The 17,931-nt window shown below is 52.6% G+C and overlaps 3 protein-coding genes across 3 annotated transcripts in view; 1 reads left to right on the top strand and 2 right to left on the bottom strand.

The window, feature by feature from the left end:
* Positions 1-259: 259 nt before the first annotated feature.
* On the top strand, positions 260-2,639 carry CSUI_001745 (atp-binding domain 1 family protein). Its single transcript, XM_068061950.1, has 2 exons — positions 260-1,570; positions 2,024-2,639. Exons 1-2 carry the CDS (start codon positions 791-793, stop codon positions 2,231-2,233), a joined length of 990 nt encoding a protein of 329 aa, XP_067926071.1. The 5' UTR covers positions 260-790; the 3' UTR covers positions 2,234-2,639.
* Positions 2,640-3,275: 636 nt separating this feature from the next.
* On the bottom strand, positions 3,276-11,276 carry CSUI_001744 (zinc finger (ccch type) motif-containing protein). Its single transcript, XM_068061949.1, has 5 exons — positions 7,654-11,276; positions 7,410-7,474; positions 6,935-7,002; positions 6,599-6,691; positions 3,276-6,419 (listed from the first exon to the last, which is right to left on the bottom strand). Exons 1-5 carry the CDS (start codon positions 9,797-9,799, stop codon positions 5,375-5,377), a joined length of 3,417 nt encoding a protein of 1,138 aa, XP_067926070.1. The 5' UTR covers positions 9,800-11,276; the 3' UTR covers positions 3,276-5,374.
* Positions 11,277-13,077: 1,801 nt separating this feature from the next.
* CSUI_001743 (inner membrane protein) overlaps positions 13,078-17,931 on the bottom strand; it is a gene marked incomplete at its 3' end in the record, with an annotated part of 13,070 nt that continues 8,216 nt past the window's right edge. Inside the window, exons 6-9 of the mRNA XM_068061948.1 lie at positions 17,295-17,426; positions 16,717-16,818; positions 15,327-15,672; positions 13,078-13,262 (exon numbers count right to left, since the gene is read on the bottom strand). Of these exons, the coding sequence (XP_067926069.1) occupies positions 13,078-13,262; positions 15,327-15,672; positions 16,717-16,818; positions 17,295-17,426 (765 nt within the window). The remainder of the gene's footprint in view (positions 13,263-15,326; positions 15,673-16,716; positions 16,819-17,294; positions 17,427-17,931) is intronic.

Genomic DNA, 17,931 nt, shown 5'->3' with positions numbered 1-17,931 from the left:
AGGGGCGCCTACGTAGCCGTCCTCGCGCAGCTCAGGTTGAGACGCTCGCTTACATGAACATAAACCGCTTAAGTATTGTAAGATGACCAAGTTGAGAGAGAACTGAGAGCTTCTACTGGATTAAAAAACGCGTGGACCTGCCAGAGCAAACAATCCCATGACGGTACCTGCTGGGGAGGTCAGCGGCATGCTCGGTCGTCCGCATGCATGAGCCTGTGGATGAAGCAGGTATGCAAGCACTGACGTACATTTTAGTGAAGTGAGACGCATAATGAGCCATCGCCCTTATCATCTTAAGTCGACATGTATGGGATACTGGCAGTCAGCAACGGATCCTTCTTGCGTCGTGGGGCCTGAGGTCAACCGGTTGGCCGAGGACCGTCAGCGAGGCGCCGAGTTGCCTTTCTGTAGCACAAGAGTCTCGGTTTTCGGAGCGTCATCCCTGTGCTGTCACTGAAGTAGACTGCAGCCACGCCTTCAACTCCTCCGACGCGACTGATTCAATTTCAGGATCCGAACCATCATAGCTCTTTCCACCGTGGTGGTTCTTTGGCTTTTCGACCCGCACCTCCGAGGAGCCCGCGGTGCCGGCGCTCTTTCAGTATGACCAAACTTTGCTCTCCGGACGAGTACTTCTCTATTTTTTCTTTTCCCGTCTCCAGCATACGCCATTCCCACTTTACTATTAGTACTCAACACCACTCCCCGCTGTTGCAAGTTTTTCCATCTTCCTCGCTGGAGCGGAGTGACCAAGCTTCCTCGTGCCTCTCTCCTCTTTCCCACAGGAATAATGAAGTTTGGCCTCCTGGTGATAGGCCCCGCAGGCAGCGGGAAGAGTACTTTTTGCTACTATCTCCAGCAGCACATGCAAATAGTTCGTCGGCCCTGCCGTTTGGTGAACCTGGACCCTGCCGCGGAGTACTTCGCCTATACACCGGACATCGACATTCGTGACCTTGTAACGGTTCAGGATGTTGCAGAAGAGCTGGAGCTGGGGCCCAACGGGGCACTTGTTTGCGCGATGGAGTTTCTCCAGCAGCGTTTGGACTGGCTAGAAGAACAAATCGCGGATTATGACGAGGACGAGCTTTTCGTCCTTGATTGCCCTGGGCAGATTGAGCTTTACACACACCTTCCTTTGATGGCAGAAATTTGTAGCAGCATGCAGCTATGGGGTCTGAGGCTTGGCGCGTGTTGCTGCTTAGATGTTTCCTTTATGACAGATGCCGCCAAGTTGCTAGGCGGTTCCTTGATGGCCTTGAGTGCTATGGTACAACTCGAGCTTCCGCACATCAATCTGTTAACCAAGTGTGATTTGGTGGATAAGAATGTATCTCTAGCAGTGCGACAGAGCCGGGTAAAAGCGAGGGGTTCACGATTGGAAAGGCTCTCGGGACAGGTCTCTGGAGACGATGATAGTGACGGGGAAAATGAGAAGGAAGGATTCTGTCGGAATTTTGGTCTTTCGACCGCGCCATGGAGGCTCCCAGACGAATCTCTCGATGAGAGGGATGCGACAATTGACCTCTTGTTATCTCGGGATCCTCAGGAACTTGTGCAGCAACTCGATGTAAGATCTCTCCCTCTGCAGTGTGCGGTCACTGAACTTTTGACAGTTTGTTTTTTTTCTTACCTGTAGTGGCATGTTGGCAGTTAGAGGCTCTCCTTGTCATCAAGGCGTATGTGTATCTGAACCCAAATTGGTTGCTTCACACCCGAGGAGGCGGTAGGGCAAAGCTGTCTGTACAGTCGCTCTTGTGCTGTCGTGTGGGTTCTTCACTTGCTAGCACTCGAACCTGCCTCGGTTCTACATGTTCTGCCGGAAAGGATGCACTCTTCGAAACGAAAACGACCGTCAATGCCGGGATTGTTACAGCCACCTGCTGATAAGCAGATCAAGAATACTTCACAGCGTAGTTTGCATGGCAGAGTGTTCACGGAGTAAGTCTACAGTATCACAGTCATGGCTCGACGCCGGTTGTGTGTGTGTGTGTGTGTGTGTGTGTGTGTGTGCTGCGTACAGGAGTGTATGCCGGAGAGGTACAAGCTCCTGAACGCAGCCTTCGCTTCGCTCCTTGAAGATTACAGCCTCGTGTCTTATCTGCCGTGCAATGTTTTTGATGAGGACTCCCTCGCTGTCGTCACGGCTGCGATAGATCATTCTTTACAGTATGGAGAAGATCTGGAGGTTCGAGATACAGACCCGGTTCTCCAAAGTGCGGAAGGCGAGTAAAATCCATCTTTCCTTTTCCTTGCCGTCAATTTTGAAAGCAACCATCTCATCAGAAGAGGGAAGAAGTTCTATTCTCTGTACTATAAGACCTGATGTTAGTACCAAAGGTACTGAAAGACGTCGGGGTTCGGTGTAGGCGAACCGGATATCTCTCTCCTCCATCGGCCTCGGCCGAGTTTTCTCGCTTTCTTCTGTTCGTGATAATGGCCTGACAATTTCCTTTTGAAACCACGTGAAACCGAAGACATGCACATTGCATGTTCCCCCGAATCAGTCTCCTTACACACATCTGTCTTGTGTGTTCAGCGGTTGCTTGGCACAGTGCAGTGTATGCTGAGCTTGGCGACGAATAAGAAAGAGTATACAAGCGGCTGTGAGTGCTGATGCATGTGAGGTCGAGCTCGTTTTTTTCCGTCCCGTCTTTCATCCACGGAGGTCGGGCGTCTCCTGTTCTCTCAGCATGCGGCCACCCAAGCAAGGTTCTTTTGCCCGGGTGAGCGGGACACCGCTGATTTTGTCAAATTGACGCAGAGTCTAAATTTGTAGTGTTTGCAGCTCCAGTCCAAAAGACCCTGTTCTTTTTTTTGGCTGGCTGTAAGTCCGGGTAAGGTGTTAGAAGGACAGGTCTGCAGAACTCCCTCGAGGTGGCGTGATCGTTAGACCGCCCGAGGGCGCCACTCAGACAGCTCCTACGTGCCTCTCGTAAGATGGTGGGGTAAGGGATGATTCGAAGGTAGATGCTACGTTGCTGCGAGGAAACGCAATCGATGAACCATTGCTGCTGAGAATCCAGAGGTCATCTACGGGTATTGTCGAGTTGTACTCCGGGCCCGGGGTCAGCGTCAAGGTGGGTTTAGGGTATAATACTTTCAAGTGGAGTGGAACGCCGTCTCCTGCTACAGATGTGGCAACAGGGTCGCACCGGCGGCCGATTACTGCACCCCCGGCTGAAGGTGACACGTTATAACAGTCGGATGCACGAGATGGCCTCTTGTTTGGGAAAAGAAAACTTTAGAAAACATAGGTTTGAGACAGCAGTATACGCGCACAGACTGTTCAACAAACACCACGGGGTTCGCATCTCAATGTGGGCGGCTCTCAACCCAAACAACGATAACTCGTTACGAGAGTCAGTTCTCCGCCCACAGTATCGGCTGCGCACTTTGGCTTCGCTACACGGTCGGGGAAATTCCCCGCCTGCAAATGCGCACCTACTACCCGACTCCACCTGTCATGAAAGCAATTGCGACTTTCCACAACCCTACGAGCTTATCGAGAGGCACACTTATCACGACTCGCGAAGGGCCACTGTGCTACAGCGCGGTTCAAACGGCTACTACGGCTGGCCATCGTTCCGTAAAATCTGTACCGAGAATAAAATTCAAGATTTCACCTTGAAGGCCAATCCCGCGGCATTTCACAAAGGCAGTCTTGGAATCTACGGACGGAAGAGACAAATCAGGACATCAGGGGACGTTCCACAATTTCATATTCAACGGATGGACGCAAACAACAGTTTCACACAGCTCTTTCGTTTGGACCTAAGAACCCGACTTCTCCCTATCGTGCGCGCACCACAGCACAAACCCACGGCTCCAGGAGCCCTCGCATGCACCTTCGGATAACCTTCATTGTTCTGATACAACGGCCCTCAGTCTATGGCAGAGCAATTCGTTTCAGTGTTGACCAGCGAGTCACACAACATACACACAATGAACGAAACCGACAGGATTGCCTTTTGCAGAATCTAGTTCGCGTTATGTCTCTTCCCAATACATGCAGCATGCATTATCACACGGCTTCCTTCTCGTCTACCCGGGAACGGAAGCCTGTACAACTGCCGGAGAACATTCTTGACCGCACACACACACGAACACACTATTGAATACGAAAGGACCAGGAGGCTCCGCGTTTGCAGAATCGGTTGTCACGCTGTGTCTGTGACCCTTCGGAGTATGATTGCGTAAATCATCACCGTTATAACAGTCTCCGCGTGCAGCCGGAGAACATATGAGGACAGTTGAGAAACAGAAGAAACCGCACGACTCCGGAAGAGAATTTAAGCAAGAGGTCAGCATTTGAAGACTGTTCGTAGTGGAAGAGGATCACGCCGCTCGCTTGCGCTCCGTTCCACGGGTACCTTGCAAGGTACTAAACAAACTGCTGCTGGCCTCATGCGTCTGAGAGGGCTCGCTGTACTTCCTCATGCCCAGCTTGTTTCCGAGCCGCGGCCGAACTCGGTGGGGGACCGATCAAGTAGTCGCCCTTTAGGGGCGAAGTTCGCGAGCTGCTTCATGACACAAGGCGTTCAACCCATGGGACTGGTCAACTGAAGAAGTCGTCTCGCTATTTCCCCCCCTCAGACCGCATGAGAAGTGCACTCCCCCTGTCTAATCTCACAGAGGTTTAGAGGTCTCTCAATGTGCACTATCCCCGGTTCAAAGGTCCCTCAATGTAGCACCGCTTCCTTGGATGAGATGCGTTCATATGTAGAGAGTGTGGCCGCTTGGACGCCACCCCGCGGTTTTTCTGACGACAGCATCCGAGGGTTGTCTCAACAGGCTTACGTCAGATATGGTGTCGTGCGTCCACCTAGGCTGCTTTTCCGCAAGCTACTTTGCTCGCCTTCGGCTCCATTCCTGTTCAGCTTCGCCGAAGCTGTGGCTTTCGTTGCGAGACGGGGTACGAAATCTGAATGCTTTCTTGAGGAAAACTCAGGTCCGCATCCCGTCCCTGACAATCGAGCATGTGTCTGCTCACCGCCCGTCTTCAACTCGGTTCGAAAAAGAATTCGGCGCTCTTAGCCACCCACACGTGGCTTGCCATCTGAGAGGTAACACTCGACCAAACCTTCTGCTTCACACTCAATAACACTCACTGCAGTCTGCTGTCTGTTCAACCCACCAACCATCGCCAGCTTATCTCCTGGCTCAGCTACACAGCTGGCGGTCGCTTCCCGCGGTCCGTTTTGCAACTGTGTTTTGGCCAAAGCGGAACACACGAGAAAATGCAAAAAGCCGGTGCAGGGCTCACGATCGAGACAAGGCTTCACTAGATGGGCTCACTGACCACTGTCCTGAGGCTCCTGTGGAGATCAACGGGCTACGACACAGCCCGCTGCCGTTGTTGCCAATCAGGTCATCACCGAGCCAAGGCCTTCCCCCAGTTACACTCCTCGCCACTCCCGACACCATTGTTGCCGGTGTGCTGTGTGCCCCTGTATGTCCAAATACTCGTGCCTCCCACTCCGGGGCCGCCACGTTCCTGGTGCAAACCACTCGCATACCGAACCCCATCACATACCGGAACACACTCGCTGCCCCCATTGGATTCTAACAACCGGAGGCTCGAACTAGTCACTTCAGAATCAACGCCAGTCAGTTCGCCGTGTGGACCCATCAGCAGATCTTTAATTTGCCGGGACTCCAACCCCGAGGTTACAGCTCCGTCACCACGAGGGGGTGACGTCTCGACAGCTCTCTCCCACACTCCGTGCTGCTGTTGACCGCTCCCACCCAACAAGTCTTCTTCACTTACGCCGCCAGACGAGATGTTTTCACATGCCTGCAGCCGCGTGATTGTGTGAAGAAGTGCCTCAAAAGTGTCAGACGACCCGGAGCAGAGCCACGGGACTGGTGTGCCATCCACGACTTGCGCCCCTTGCTTCTCGTCTGGTCCGGATCCCAATCTGCCTCTGCCTAAGTCCTCTTCTCCGTTGTGGTGTTGCTCCGGTTGTTGCATCTTCAAAATCAGCTTTTCTATTTCTGGATAAACTTGCCGCGGCGCCAGCTGCTCACCCAGACTGGAGGGCGGCACACTGCGAGGGTTACCGCCGTCGCTGCAACTCGCCTCGTTTCCTTGCGACCCCCCACTCAACTCCGTAGCCATTACGGCGTGACCATGGCCACTTGTCCCAGCAGGATCACAAGCTTCGCGAGTACCGCTTGGTGAAATCCCGACACCCATCACCAGCAATTCCCGCACGTCGCGTTTGAGGCCGGTGAGGCTCTGTATTCCGTGCGGCTCCTGCAGGCAGCCTGGTGCAGCTGCGGCGGTGCTTGACGCGCCTACTGCAAGAAGAGCTGATCTGGCCGGAGACGTGTTGTGTCCTGACGCTGCCGTCGTCGCCCGACCACCCTCTGTCCGTGCTGCCGCAGTAACCAGTTGGACGGGGAACGCCGGAGACCTGGGAGCACAGGCAGCGATACAGCAGCGATGAACCAAAACACCTCGACAGCTCGTGCTCTATGATCTTGTTAAACACCTTCGCAAGAACGGTGGCGTAGCACATCACGACGCTGGTTCAAGCATCTCTACACTGCGGAACAGAGTGCGCCCGGACGCATCTCCACACTGTCTACTTACCTAGACTCTGCCGCTATCGGCACTGGGTAGTTACTCCAGACGTCGTCTGCGCCTCCCAGGTGTCTCCAGTGCCAGTGGCCCCCTTGCTTTCTCCTGTAGGACAAAATCACGTTCGCTAGCCGCCACTGGAAAACACTGTGAGATGTAACAACAGCGTACACCCGAACCGCTGTGACACATCAGCTACTTGGTCCCTCAAGCCCAGAAAGCACCTCGAAAACCCCACGCGGCGCATAGTCCACCTCGTCACGGCAGCAAAGAGGTGATGCTTCTGGTGCCTCGGCAGTCCCGGTAGGCGACGCGCCCCCACGTCCACAGTTCGCTGTTTCGTCTTACCGCTTGCTATCTTCGACCTCCTCTATCGAGTGAGCAAAGCTGCAGTGCGGGTTACTGCAGCGACCCATCTGGAAAGCACACACGACGTCAGAACCAAGAAACAAAGCGACCGCATCACAAAACACTATCATCTGCCCATGTGCCATACCAGGGACCTACGTCTGACGTACGCTGCGGCAACCTGGTTTCGATTTTTCTGTAGCGAGGGACTGGCAAGCGTCATCTGGAGCCTTGCTTTTAGCCCCGAGGGCAGCCGGCTGCTGGCAGCTGTACGGAACTGCGTGCTGATGCACGAGTCCTCGACCGGGAAGATTCGGTCGGTGCCTGTGCCCAGCTGACTCTGAGACCCCACCCCTCTTCCGCTCAACGGCCGTTTCCTCACTAGAATTCACCAGCTGCCGTCCGGTGCTGTCGCTGTGGGTGGTCACGCGTCTAGCCGATCTGCCCTCTCAGTCGATAGTGACCATTCTCTTACCTTCATGTAAGAAGGACACAATCTCTTCGTCACAGGGAGCACTCGCAGTTCATCCCGGCTGTGAGCTGCAGCAAAGAGTAGAAACATGCACAGCAAAAATAAAAGGGATCTGTCAAGAATCGAAGGGAAGTGGTTGCCACCACTCCAGTGAGGGTAAGCACTTACTGGGAGCAAACGGACTAGCTGGAAGCAAAACCTCGGCGCTATACAGTCCCCCTCCTCTGATTAGGTTTTTTCTCCTCACCATAGTTGCAAAGGTCTCCTCTGAGGCATTTCCCCTGTTCAAACCATGGACAGATTTTTGTCTTGCTGAACATCATTCTCCTAACCGCCCGCTTGTTTGGATCCTGGGGAGCGATTCCTTTTGTGCGTAGCAGCGACCCGTCCAATCTCTGAATGATGCAAGGTCCTTGGCCCAAAATCACACCGACATCACCGCCCACTCCCGATCCGGCAGTTGCCCCTACCCCTGTCGGTCTCGTCGTCATACTGTCCTCTGCCACTCCTAGACCGCGTGTCACACTCCCGGGCTCGGTTCCGGATGTCACCGCGCCATTCACACGAGCGCTAGCTGTGCTCGGGTCGGCGCCCGTTGCCGCTGCGGTCACCCTTTCTTCAAACGCAACCCAGACGGTCCTCTCGAACACACTAGAGATTGCCGCTGATGTGGTCTTCGGAACTGTCCCTTTGGCTTTCGGCAAGTTCCAGTTCACCTCGGCCGGGTTCCACACGCCGCTTTTAGGAAAACCGGGGACTTCCCATGGCGCGGCACAGTTCTCCGATTCACGGTCTGGAGAGGTAGAGTCCACAGCTGCGGGCTCCACCAAACTGGAGGGGCTAGGATAGGCTGGATACGGGCCACTCGGCGGCTCTTTTCGGACATCGCTCACAAGAGGAACGGCGCCGAACGCGGCTGCCTTGTCGAAGCACTCGCCCTGTACACCACCAGGGGGTGCGAAGCTACGGCGAGAGCCACTGAAATCGGTTGGAGGTATGGGTGCACGCGAGCTGAAACTAGGTCCTTGCAGCGCTCCAGGGGCGCCAACTGAACGACTGCGATGGTTTTCCTGCTGTATCGGTCGAGACGTGGTGACACAATAATCAGGGAGACACGACACAACGGTGCCTGGGCTAGGCGGGTCATGCATCGGGATCCCTGGAGCTTCTCGATCTCCAGCAAGCTTCACCGGCTCCTGAAAAACAGATGTCTCTGGTAGCCTGGAACCATCAACCAAATTCAAGAGCTCATGAAGCGAATTTCCGCCTTTCGTTGGTAGCTCAATAACTTTGCCGGTACTTGCTGGGACTAGAGCACTCGTTAGGGAGCTGCCCGTGCCGCTCGTGCCAGTGCTTGGAGTGCCACAGCAGCCACCCTCCCTCATACCACTACTCTCCGACTCCTGCGCATGGATTTCTACGCATCTCTCTCCCCCAGGTTCACCGCAACGGGAACTGTCGGGAGGAGGCGCATCGGACTTCTCCAGTTTTGCTTGGGGGCCAGCATGCCAGAGCGGGCCGCGACTGGTGTCTTGTTCACGCCCTGGGAGGCATCCCAATCCATGCTGTTGCCCTGACGCGTGCACGCCAGCCTGGCGAAGCTGCGGAGGAGGTGGAGGGGGTGGAGGTTCAGGTATCTCTCCACCTATGGACCGTGGATACGTGACCTGGGCATTACTCAACTCGCCAGATGTGTGCTTGACACTGCCGTCGTAAGTCATGGGTGGAGTACCGGACTTAGAGACACACAAAGAGTCACCATCTTCCCGAAGGATGCCCCCGCTCTCGAACCGCGAAGGAGATGCTGCGATCGGCAGCTGCCACCTGAATTCAGACGTGGATTCATTCGAGGCCCTGCGGGAACCCGAACGCGAACTGCCCGTGCCACCATGGTTCTGCCCAGCAGTGCTCGCTTGTGCAGTTTGACTTCTCCAGCCAGGGCTATTACTGACACCTGCGGGCCAGGTCGCCGGGGGCGGTAACGTAGATGAGGTTGTCAGCGTGGAGACTGAACCCTGCAAAGGCGAGGCCCATCTGGTCGCGGGTGAGAAAAAAGACTCGTCGAATTGTGTTTGAGCACACACAGATATGGATGGGTTCGACGGCGGCCACTTCGCGTTCTGCATCCCCGCCGACGGAGTATCGCTCTCCGCAGTGCTTGTGGAGCTAATCTTCGAAAGACCGGAAGAAGGTTCCTCTGTGCGCACGACCTGACCGGCTTCTCTCCGTGTTGCAGCAGCAGCCTGAATCGCCCTACTCAGCGCTGGACTGGAAGATTCGCGTCCCGGACTACCAAAGGCTGAGGAAGTCGGGTCAACCGAGCTCACAGACTGCCAGCCTGAACAGGCAGCAGCACCTTCATACAACAGGATGTCTGGCGAAGTTGAAGCCATTATAGTGCAGCTGTGCAACCGCTAACGGGAGTCCCAGCGATGGGACACGCTAGGAGAGGAATACGAAGTGCCCAGAAACGGGGTTCCACTCTTGGTGACGGAAAAATACAAGAGAGCCGGAAAAGTCACCATAAAAACAGAGATCTAAGCACCAAGTGAAAACAACTAGGCTTGGAGAACAGTCGGGGGTAACCTAACCGTCTCGTGCGCGGAATAGAAGTCAGCGGCACAACTTCCTCCGTGAAGTCAGCGGCTGACCCAGTAGCCAAACCAAAGAAAATGTAAACAAAGAAAAACAAAGAAATGAGCGTCCTGCAGCTTGGGTCCGGACAACTGGACTCTACGACAGAAAGGTGTGAATTAAAGGCAGAATCGACCGCCCAAGACAAATATTCGGACTCGAATGCTGTACTGTGCGAATCGCATTGATACAAGCAGGCGGACTTGCGAAAACTAAACTGTTCAGTGTGAAACGGAGCGAGAACGGACTTAAGCATATCAGCGATTGCGGCAAACGGAAACAAAGGAGAATTCCAGATCGGAAAATCGATGCGGCCAACTCGGCCTCTGTAACAGGAACATGTCACTGGTACAACCCGACGCGCCGGGCTCGGTAAACTCACGAGGCAAAACGCAACAATTACACGGGTGAAGGCTACAACGACTCATACAGCAAGTGCACCCTCGTCAAATGTGAACAAATACCGTACACAGGGGTTCTGCTGACTCTTTCATAGGAACACTGGAGTCACATGATCTCGACTCCTACGCTGACTCGCCACGGAAAGAAAATTCCTTTTTGGTACTCGCGACAAAACATCACGTCCTGAGTGAACCGGACATTCCGACGTCTGACCGGGGCGAATAAACGAAAAGGGACTGGGGAAGGAAGTGCTGCACGGACACGTCGGAAGTGTGCAACACGGAGATGAGAGAAAAAAAAAAAACGCTGTCCCTGGGGTCATACCGAGTTCACTTAACATCAGGCGACAGTACAGACGACTCCCCCGAAAGAAGCCACATTCTGGGCCTCCACAGGAGGCGGCAACGTCCGCAGTCCTGGCAGCTGCTGTGCCGCACTCAGAAAGGGGGTCTAGGCACGCAGAGTGTGTCGCCGTCGATTTCCTGCCTTGCTTCAGCACGCTGAGGGGTGTTCTTTGCAAGAATACACAGAAACGCAGCTGCGATCCACACCATACGACCTGCAGACGCTAAAAGAACTCCACGAGGCTAGCTCCCGTGGGACAACCGGTCACCACTGTACAGGCTTCCTTTCCCTGGACAACGCAGTGCACTACGGTGGCGTAGCTTCCTGCTACAATGTTGAGAAAACAATAGTTGAGTCTTCTTTTGCCGGGCAGCGGTGATCACGAGGTCTCCGCCCCGTTACGCGGAATAACAGAAACGGATGACCGTGACCGCCTTGCGAGGGCTAGGAAGATGGTTGACGGTAGCGTGGCCGCCGGGGACATGAAACCACCATCACGCAACCACACTGACCGGCTGGATACAAGGCCATCCCAGTCTCCCACTCGGGACCCCACTGCTTCAACGCGAAGCGGCCGGAGCAGCGCAACCTCCCGACTATCTGACAGCCTAAAATACTGATATGGACGCGTCAGGAGCATGTCACATAGCGACCAGCTGGCATCCTGACGTATCCATGTGACCGCCTGTGCCGCAGAATTTACCGGTCTGCATGACCTTGCCGTTCTGTGAACTCCGCTACGCGGGTGGACGGCATCAACCGAAATAAACACCCGCGGACCACGCTGGACAGGACCAAAAAGAGAATATTTGTGAGCTACCTCCCGTATCATGAAGCCGTTGTGTCTAGGGCTCTGACGGCAAGGGCTCCTGCAGTCGTTGCACCCCTAACGGACAAATAAGCACCAAATCGTCTAATACTAGTGTATCTGGTGATCTCATGTTTCGCCGCTGTTCTAGGGTGCTCGATGTACACGGAATATGTCAACCTTTTCAGCAGAGTAGCAGAATGTTTCAGCGTTTCCAGCAGCGCCTCACCGCACCGGCCAGCCAGTATGGCCAGGGGAAGCCTTGGGGGGGGGGGCGCCCGGCTCGATCCTCGAGGCCGAAAAGACAGTCCGTCCGCGGCTGGCTGTTGTGTCCGACAGTGCTATGATTTGGGCCCAGCTCTGCAGATTTGAGCAGAACCACGCTCGCGGACGCAAAGCCCGCTGCCGGACAATACTAGTGCTGCGTTACTGGCTTACAGCGCTGAACCTCGACACGACTACAGCAAGGCAGCAGTTGCGGATGGTGCGGCTTGCAGCAGCGTCATAGTTCAGTAAACGGGTAACAAAGAAAAGCAAGGGCCCAAGCGAATCTCCAACTTCACTTTCCTGGCCCTAGGGGTCAATGGACGGCGCAGGACTCCCAGAACAGGAAAGCTTTCATTTACATGACTAAAAAGATCTGACAATCCGTCTACGCACAGCGAGTATTGCCGAGAAGAGAGGTCGTGCTGGTGAGCGCAAGTGCTATCCTCCTTGTAAAGATGGGAAAAAGTGATTTCACTATGGGACGCAAGGAGACGACACCACGAAAGAGCCCGGTGTGTGTGAAGACGCCGACGTCATTTCAGCTGTCATCCGCTGGGAACACCACTGCGGCCTCATAGTTCCGCCGCAATTACACATGCCAGTGATACTCGGCCGGTATGGACGGGGAGGACGAAAAACCTGTTCAACCGTCCGGCAACCACTGTGCACAGAAGGTCTGCCAAAGAAGCACTGCACGGGAGAGTCAGCTCAAGGATCGGTACCGATACGAGCTGCAGTACACCTGGTGTGCGGTCCCCATCATGAGTAGAGGCCCACTGCATGAGCGGGAAGAGATTTTGTGTGGCGAGACGAAGACGTTGACAGGCATCCACACCAGCTCCTCGAGAGGCAGCAGTGTCCTTCTTACAGTCCCAACAGTACACGGTTCAGGAGGCTACACACAAAGCAAAGTTACTGCACGTGATTACATATGCAGATTCAGACACGGGAGCGCATACAGGACAAGTGGAACAACTTGAAAGAAGATTCACTGTAAGCTGAAAAAAAGCACAAGACGAATCACCACGCGCTCAACACTAGTCCCGGCGTTAGTGCCGGCCTGTATCTCAAACAGGCGCAATTTCGGGTGAAAAAAGGAAGCCATAAAAAAAAAAGCAGCTCTGGTTTTGCCGCAGCCGTGCAAATCAAAACAGAGACTCAACGAATCCATCTTTGTCCTCTCCCAGCGCGATAATCCGAGACCTGGGATGGCTTTCACACATGCGGGCTCTCGTTCGACGAAAGAATATCAGCGTTGATACACGCAAGCCTTGCTTTGATTAACTGCAGAGTCTGATTCAAGATGAGGAAAGTGCGAACTCGATGAACCTCCTCTCTGCTCACACTCCTGCTTAAGCCATCCAGCTGATCGAGACAGTTCAAGGCATTGCATAGATCTCCTGAACACAAACAGAAACCAGGAAACCGGGTTTATTGCTCTCTCAAAAAGTTGGGTGAGACTGCCTCAACTCCGATGTTGCAAGCGACTAGTCGAACGGCTGCAAAGCACGCCTCGGTTTTTGCTGGGCGTCAGTTCAGAGAAATACTCACAAGGGTCACCTCAACTACAAAGCAGCTCAGGAGCCGCGCACAGACAACACCACAATAGCTTTTCTGTATGCAGACTATACTGACCAGTGTTGTTTCTTGACTCAGCCAACACGAAGAGAGCAAAAAAAAACTTGTCTATGTGCAGCCCGGGTCGCGACCGATCACGATTCATTGAGGTCTATTGAACCGCGAAAGACCTTTAAAAAGTTGAAAAGCTAAGCGAAGACAGGGGACGTCACTAGCAGACTGACTGTTCTTTCAGTGCTGGAAAAAAAAAACCTACACACCCCTGCTGCCTCCGGACTTCTGGACGTCTTCCTCTCCTTTGGTTCTCATTCTGACCCTTCCTTGCTTTCACACATTCACTCTATATCCGACTCTGCCTGTACAGGGATTGGTTCTTTCTCCGATAGTTCGTACGACGTGCCTTTCGACCTCAAGACGGAATCGAACAGAGTCCGGCCGGCCGCCCCGTCTCGCTAGACCTACTACTCCTTCACTCTTGTGCCAGGACTCATTTCACTTTTTGCCCTTGGGTCGCGAGAAACAAAAACATTTAACAATTTGAGCCTAACTAGACGAGCCCGGCGCAGAAGCGCGTGTCAGTGTTGTAACCTCTGGGTCACCCTGCTTGAACCCTATCTTCATCAAGCGGTCTAGAAGGGCAAACTTCACACCTCCCCCGCCCATCAACGACTTCACTGTGATGAGAGACAAAGACTTGATCACTCTCTGTGCCCTGATGTTTCTTGCCATGTAGGCGAGGTATTGAAGGAGAAACAAAAGACTCTCTACAGTTGAGTGCTGTCCTCACGAGGCCTTCACAATTTCTCTTACCGAGAGATGTGGCCAACAAGCCTTGGAGTTAGCCTCTCGTCTCAGAGATATACCTATACAGTACCTGTGTAGACTAGGAAAACCATCTATGTCGTCTCTATAGAGATCTACTCTCGATCTATCTAAGACTGCAGTAGGAATCTAAGAGGGTGTGAAACTCATCGCTGTGTTCACGTCCTCCCTTTTCTCAAAGGATCGGATGACTAAGCTGTCTCTGGTAGGAACCATTTCCTTTTTTACTCTCACGCCAAAACTTGAGATTCACATGGCTCTCAGCCAGTCTTCCATTCCTGTCTAATCCTTGCTCAGGAATAGCGCTATTACAGACAATTTCTTCTTCAATCTACACACATACTCGCACGAACTTGAGATGCGATGTGATATCGTTTTAATAAGATAACCAGGTAGTGGTCCAAACCATAAACCCTAGATAACTGTAATACCTACTGCTGTACATTCCTGGAGTGACCAGGAAGATACACGGGAAATACACCATGAAGCACGAGCTATCTTGAAAGGAGGAACTGACTCTTGATCTCCTTCATCTTCCATTGAAAAAACGGACAGTTCTATTAGCTGCTGAGAGAACAAACTTCTTGTACGTATGCTCTGAGGAAGAAGAAGTCTCTGTGCTACCGTAAGAGACAAGACATGGTTTTTCGACCACTGACGTCGAGAAGAAGATCGACCGAGAGCACTCGATCCTCCCTCCTCCCCACAACAGGCAGCTGGGCGTGAACTGACAGGACCGACATGGTCTTTTTCCTCGGTCAAAAGCATGCGTGGTGTGATGCGAACTAACGATCGAAAGAATAAAAAGAAAAAATAGTAGCGTAGCGGTGAGCAATGAGGTTGTGTATGCACCAGCAAGTCTCGGAGTGAGAGCCTGTGCCTGTTTGAAATTGACATCTATAAATCCCAAGAAGAAACACCCAGCGAAACATATATATACATATAGAGAGAGATATCTGTACGTCTGTATGTATGTGGTTCTCTAGAAGTCTTTTTGAGAAGCCCATTTACGCCTTGGAGAGAGCTAGCTATGTCTTCACTTCCTTCCGTGTTTCTCCACTTACCCTTATCTACATAGAAGGAAGCCCAAGAGAGAAGAGTGAGATTCCTCTTCAAGCCAAATAGTAGCCCGTCTTCATCGCCTTTACCTTTTCGTTGTGCTGTTCCTTCTTCTTCCATGATGGATCTCGATGGACGACTAGCAATATGACTAGCAGCACTCTGTTCAGCTGCCGCTGCGGAGACATATGCGGCAGGATCTTCAGCGCCTTGGGGATCAACTGGCGGTGGGTATGCCTCCAAGAAATAGAAAGACGAAAACACTTGAGCAACGAGATGTCCTAAGATCCCGGAGTTAGGAGGGATAAACGCGGCCTTCACAAATGCAGGGATCTTTTGCTTTATCATCTCCTGGATCATTCATTACAAGAGCACCAGCACATCATACAAAACACAGATCAGTCTCTGTTTCTCCTATTCCAAAAATCTCTGCAAAGGAAGGCAGAAAAAGGCACTCAAAGATAGTCTAAAGCCGGTCTGATACGCTTAGCTGTATTCTATCACAAAACATCTCCAAGTGGGGATTGAGATGTGCCGAATGGAATAAAGACGTCGCGAAGAAAACGTCTAAAGCGATCTAGGGAGGGGAACAGAAAGTCAGACATACACCTGGTTAAACGACCAACCTGTTTGTGTGCACGTGTAGACACGGGGGGAGGAGAAGACATCAGCAAGGGTGCATGCTTTCACGCGAAGTAACAACACTCAGCAGCTTGTAACTCGCATGTCGATCTTTCTTTCGAAAACTTCGACGAAGCAAAACAGAAAGAGAGAAAGAGAAGGATCATGACGGCGACAGGAGGTCTATCCCGAGGCAATGTAAGAGCGACGCTGCGCTAATATAGACAGGTTGGCTTGATTCGCGAAGAAAGAGCAGTGGCGGTGCAGCCTCTATAACGTCCTGAGCAGCTGATGCTTTTTGCATTTCGTTGCTATCGGCTTTTCTCCTATGAGTTCAAGAGAAGACTCCTGACACAGTGCCGTCCGTCATGAACGTAGTGAGAGTACGACACCAAGTGAGTTTCTTGAACGAAGATCAGTGCACCTAGATTTTCACGTTCTTCTTCTTCTTGACATCTACACCGTCGCTGATGCGCCATGTATACAAGGCAGCACAGCGTAGACTGACTTCACATGTATTGGCGTGCCCCCGTCCCCATACTATGTCCCAGGCCGAGAAAACACATGAAGGGACGAGGCGGCGGTAGGTCTAGTATTGCTGCACTTCTACGGTGAAGGCTCTTGCAGAGTGTTCTCCTAACGCTTTTCACATACACAAGTAGAGGTCTGCACAGCCGATGAACTGCGAACTGACCGCCTAACTTAGTCTTGACCGTGTAGCACAAAAGTAGTTAGGAGTGCCGGGGTGGTGAATGGAAGCAGATCGAAGCTTACCCTCAGCCCGCTTGCAGTAGGGACAGGTCGAGAAGTGGCCTCGGTGATTTCTCTGGGGAGGCTATCTATGGCCATGAGAAGCACTGGGTCCCCTTTGCTCGCCTGGAGATACAAAACACGGGTGTCTCCGTAGCCAAAATAGATGATGCAGCTCAATAGCGATGGACACACGTGCATACACACATCCAGGCATACGTAGATACATTCTCATCGGGGGACTGGCACAATCTCCTGGTACCCGACACCATCCTAATACGGCGACACAGCACGCACAACTATCAAAGCAGACACACACAACTTCTGTGTGAGATAGATAGACCGATAAAGAGATAGAAAAGGATTCATAGACAGGTTAAGGACAGACAGATAGATACTCTTTTCATGACAAAGATAAGAAGCGTTGTGATATTAGCTGGACGCTTCTTTTCAAACGGAGTGAGAAGAGAAAGGCGAGAGACGGTTCAGTGTGGCTTCCTTCAATCCCTCCTTGAGATCAATGCTCGATCATGACCAGCAAGTACACGAAGAGAAGTTTATACGTTCTAGAAGGAAAGACAAAGAGAAATCGGAAGACGAACCTCCTTAAGTTTTTGCAAGTGAGGTAAAACAGGACGATCAGCGGCGAGAGCATCATCGATGTCCGCTACGACACTCATCAACGTGTTCACTGCATGCGCTTGTTGGGCTCGAGTAGAAAGAGCATCGACAACCTGCAGGCGTGCATGCGCACAAAAAACAGACTGCCAATTTCCGTATTTGTCCCCTGATGGTGTTAGGCACGAGTTGTGTAATACCGATGGATTCCCGATAAGCTTTCTTAGGACTGCATCATACGCGTCTACCCCGAATAGATGAGGAAAGGTAACAGGATGACAAGCAGATGCCTATACAGAATTTTCTGTCGTCTACCTGCGTAACGTTAGAGCAAAGTAAGAGGCTCCAGAAGAGACGTTGACTTAGTTCCTACTAAGAGAATCCGTCGTAGGTCGAGGAAACGATAAAACACCTGACTTTGTTGTCTTAGGTCCATTCAGGATATGACCGAGAAGAATGCACGCCAAGCGAAAAAGGCGTATGTGGGGTCTTTGAAGGTAATAGCGGATTGAGAAAAGGAGGAGAGAGACAACTAGTGGAATCTATGTGTGCAAGATAATCTTCACTCGCGAAGAAGTAGTGTACACCCACAGATGGCGCATCTTCTCTGTTCATGTTGGG

The sequence above is a fragment of the Cystoisospora suis genome (assembly GCF_002600585.1).
Source record: "Cystoisospora suis strain Wien I chromosome Unknown contig_701, whole genome shotgun sequence".
NCBI lineage: Eukaryota > Apicomplexa > Conoidasida > Eucoccidiorida > Sarcocystidae > Cystoisospora > Cystoisospora suis.
Note: the sequence above shows the minus strand (reverse complement) of the source record. Positions and strands in the feature narration are given on the sequence as shown.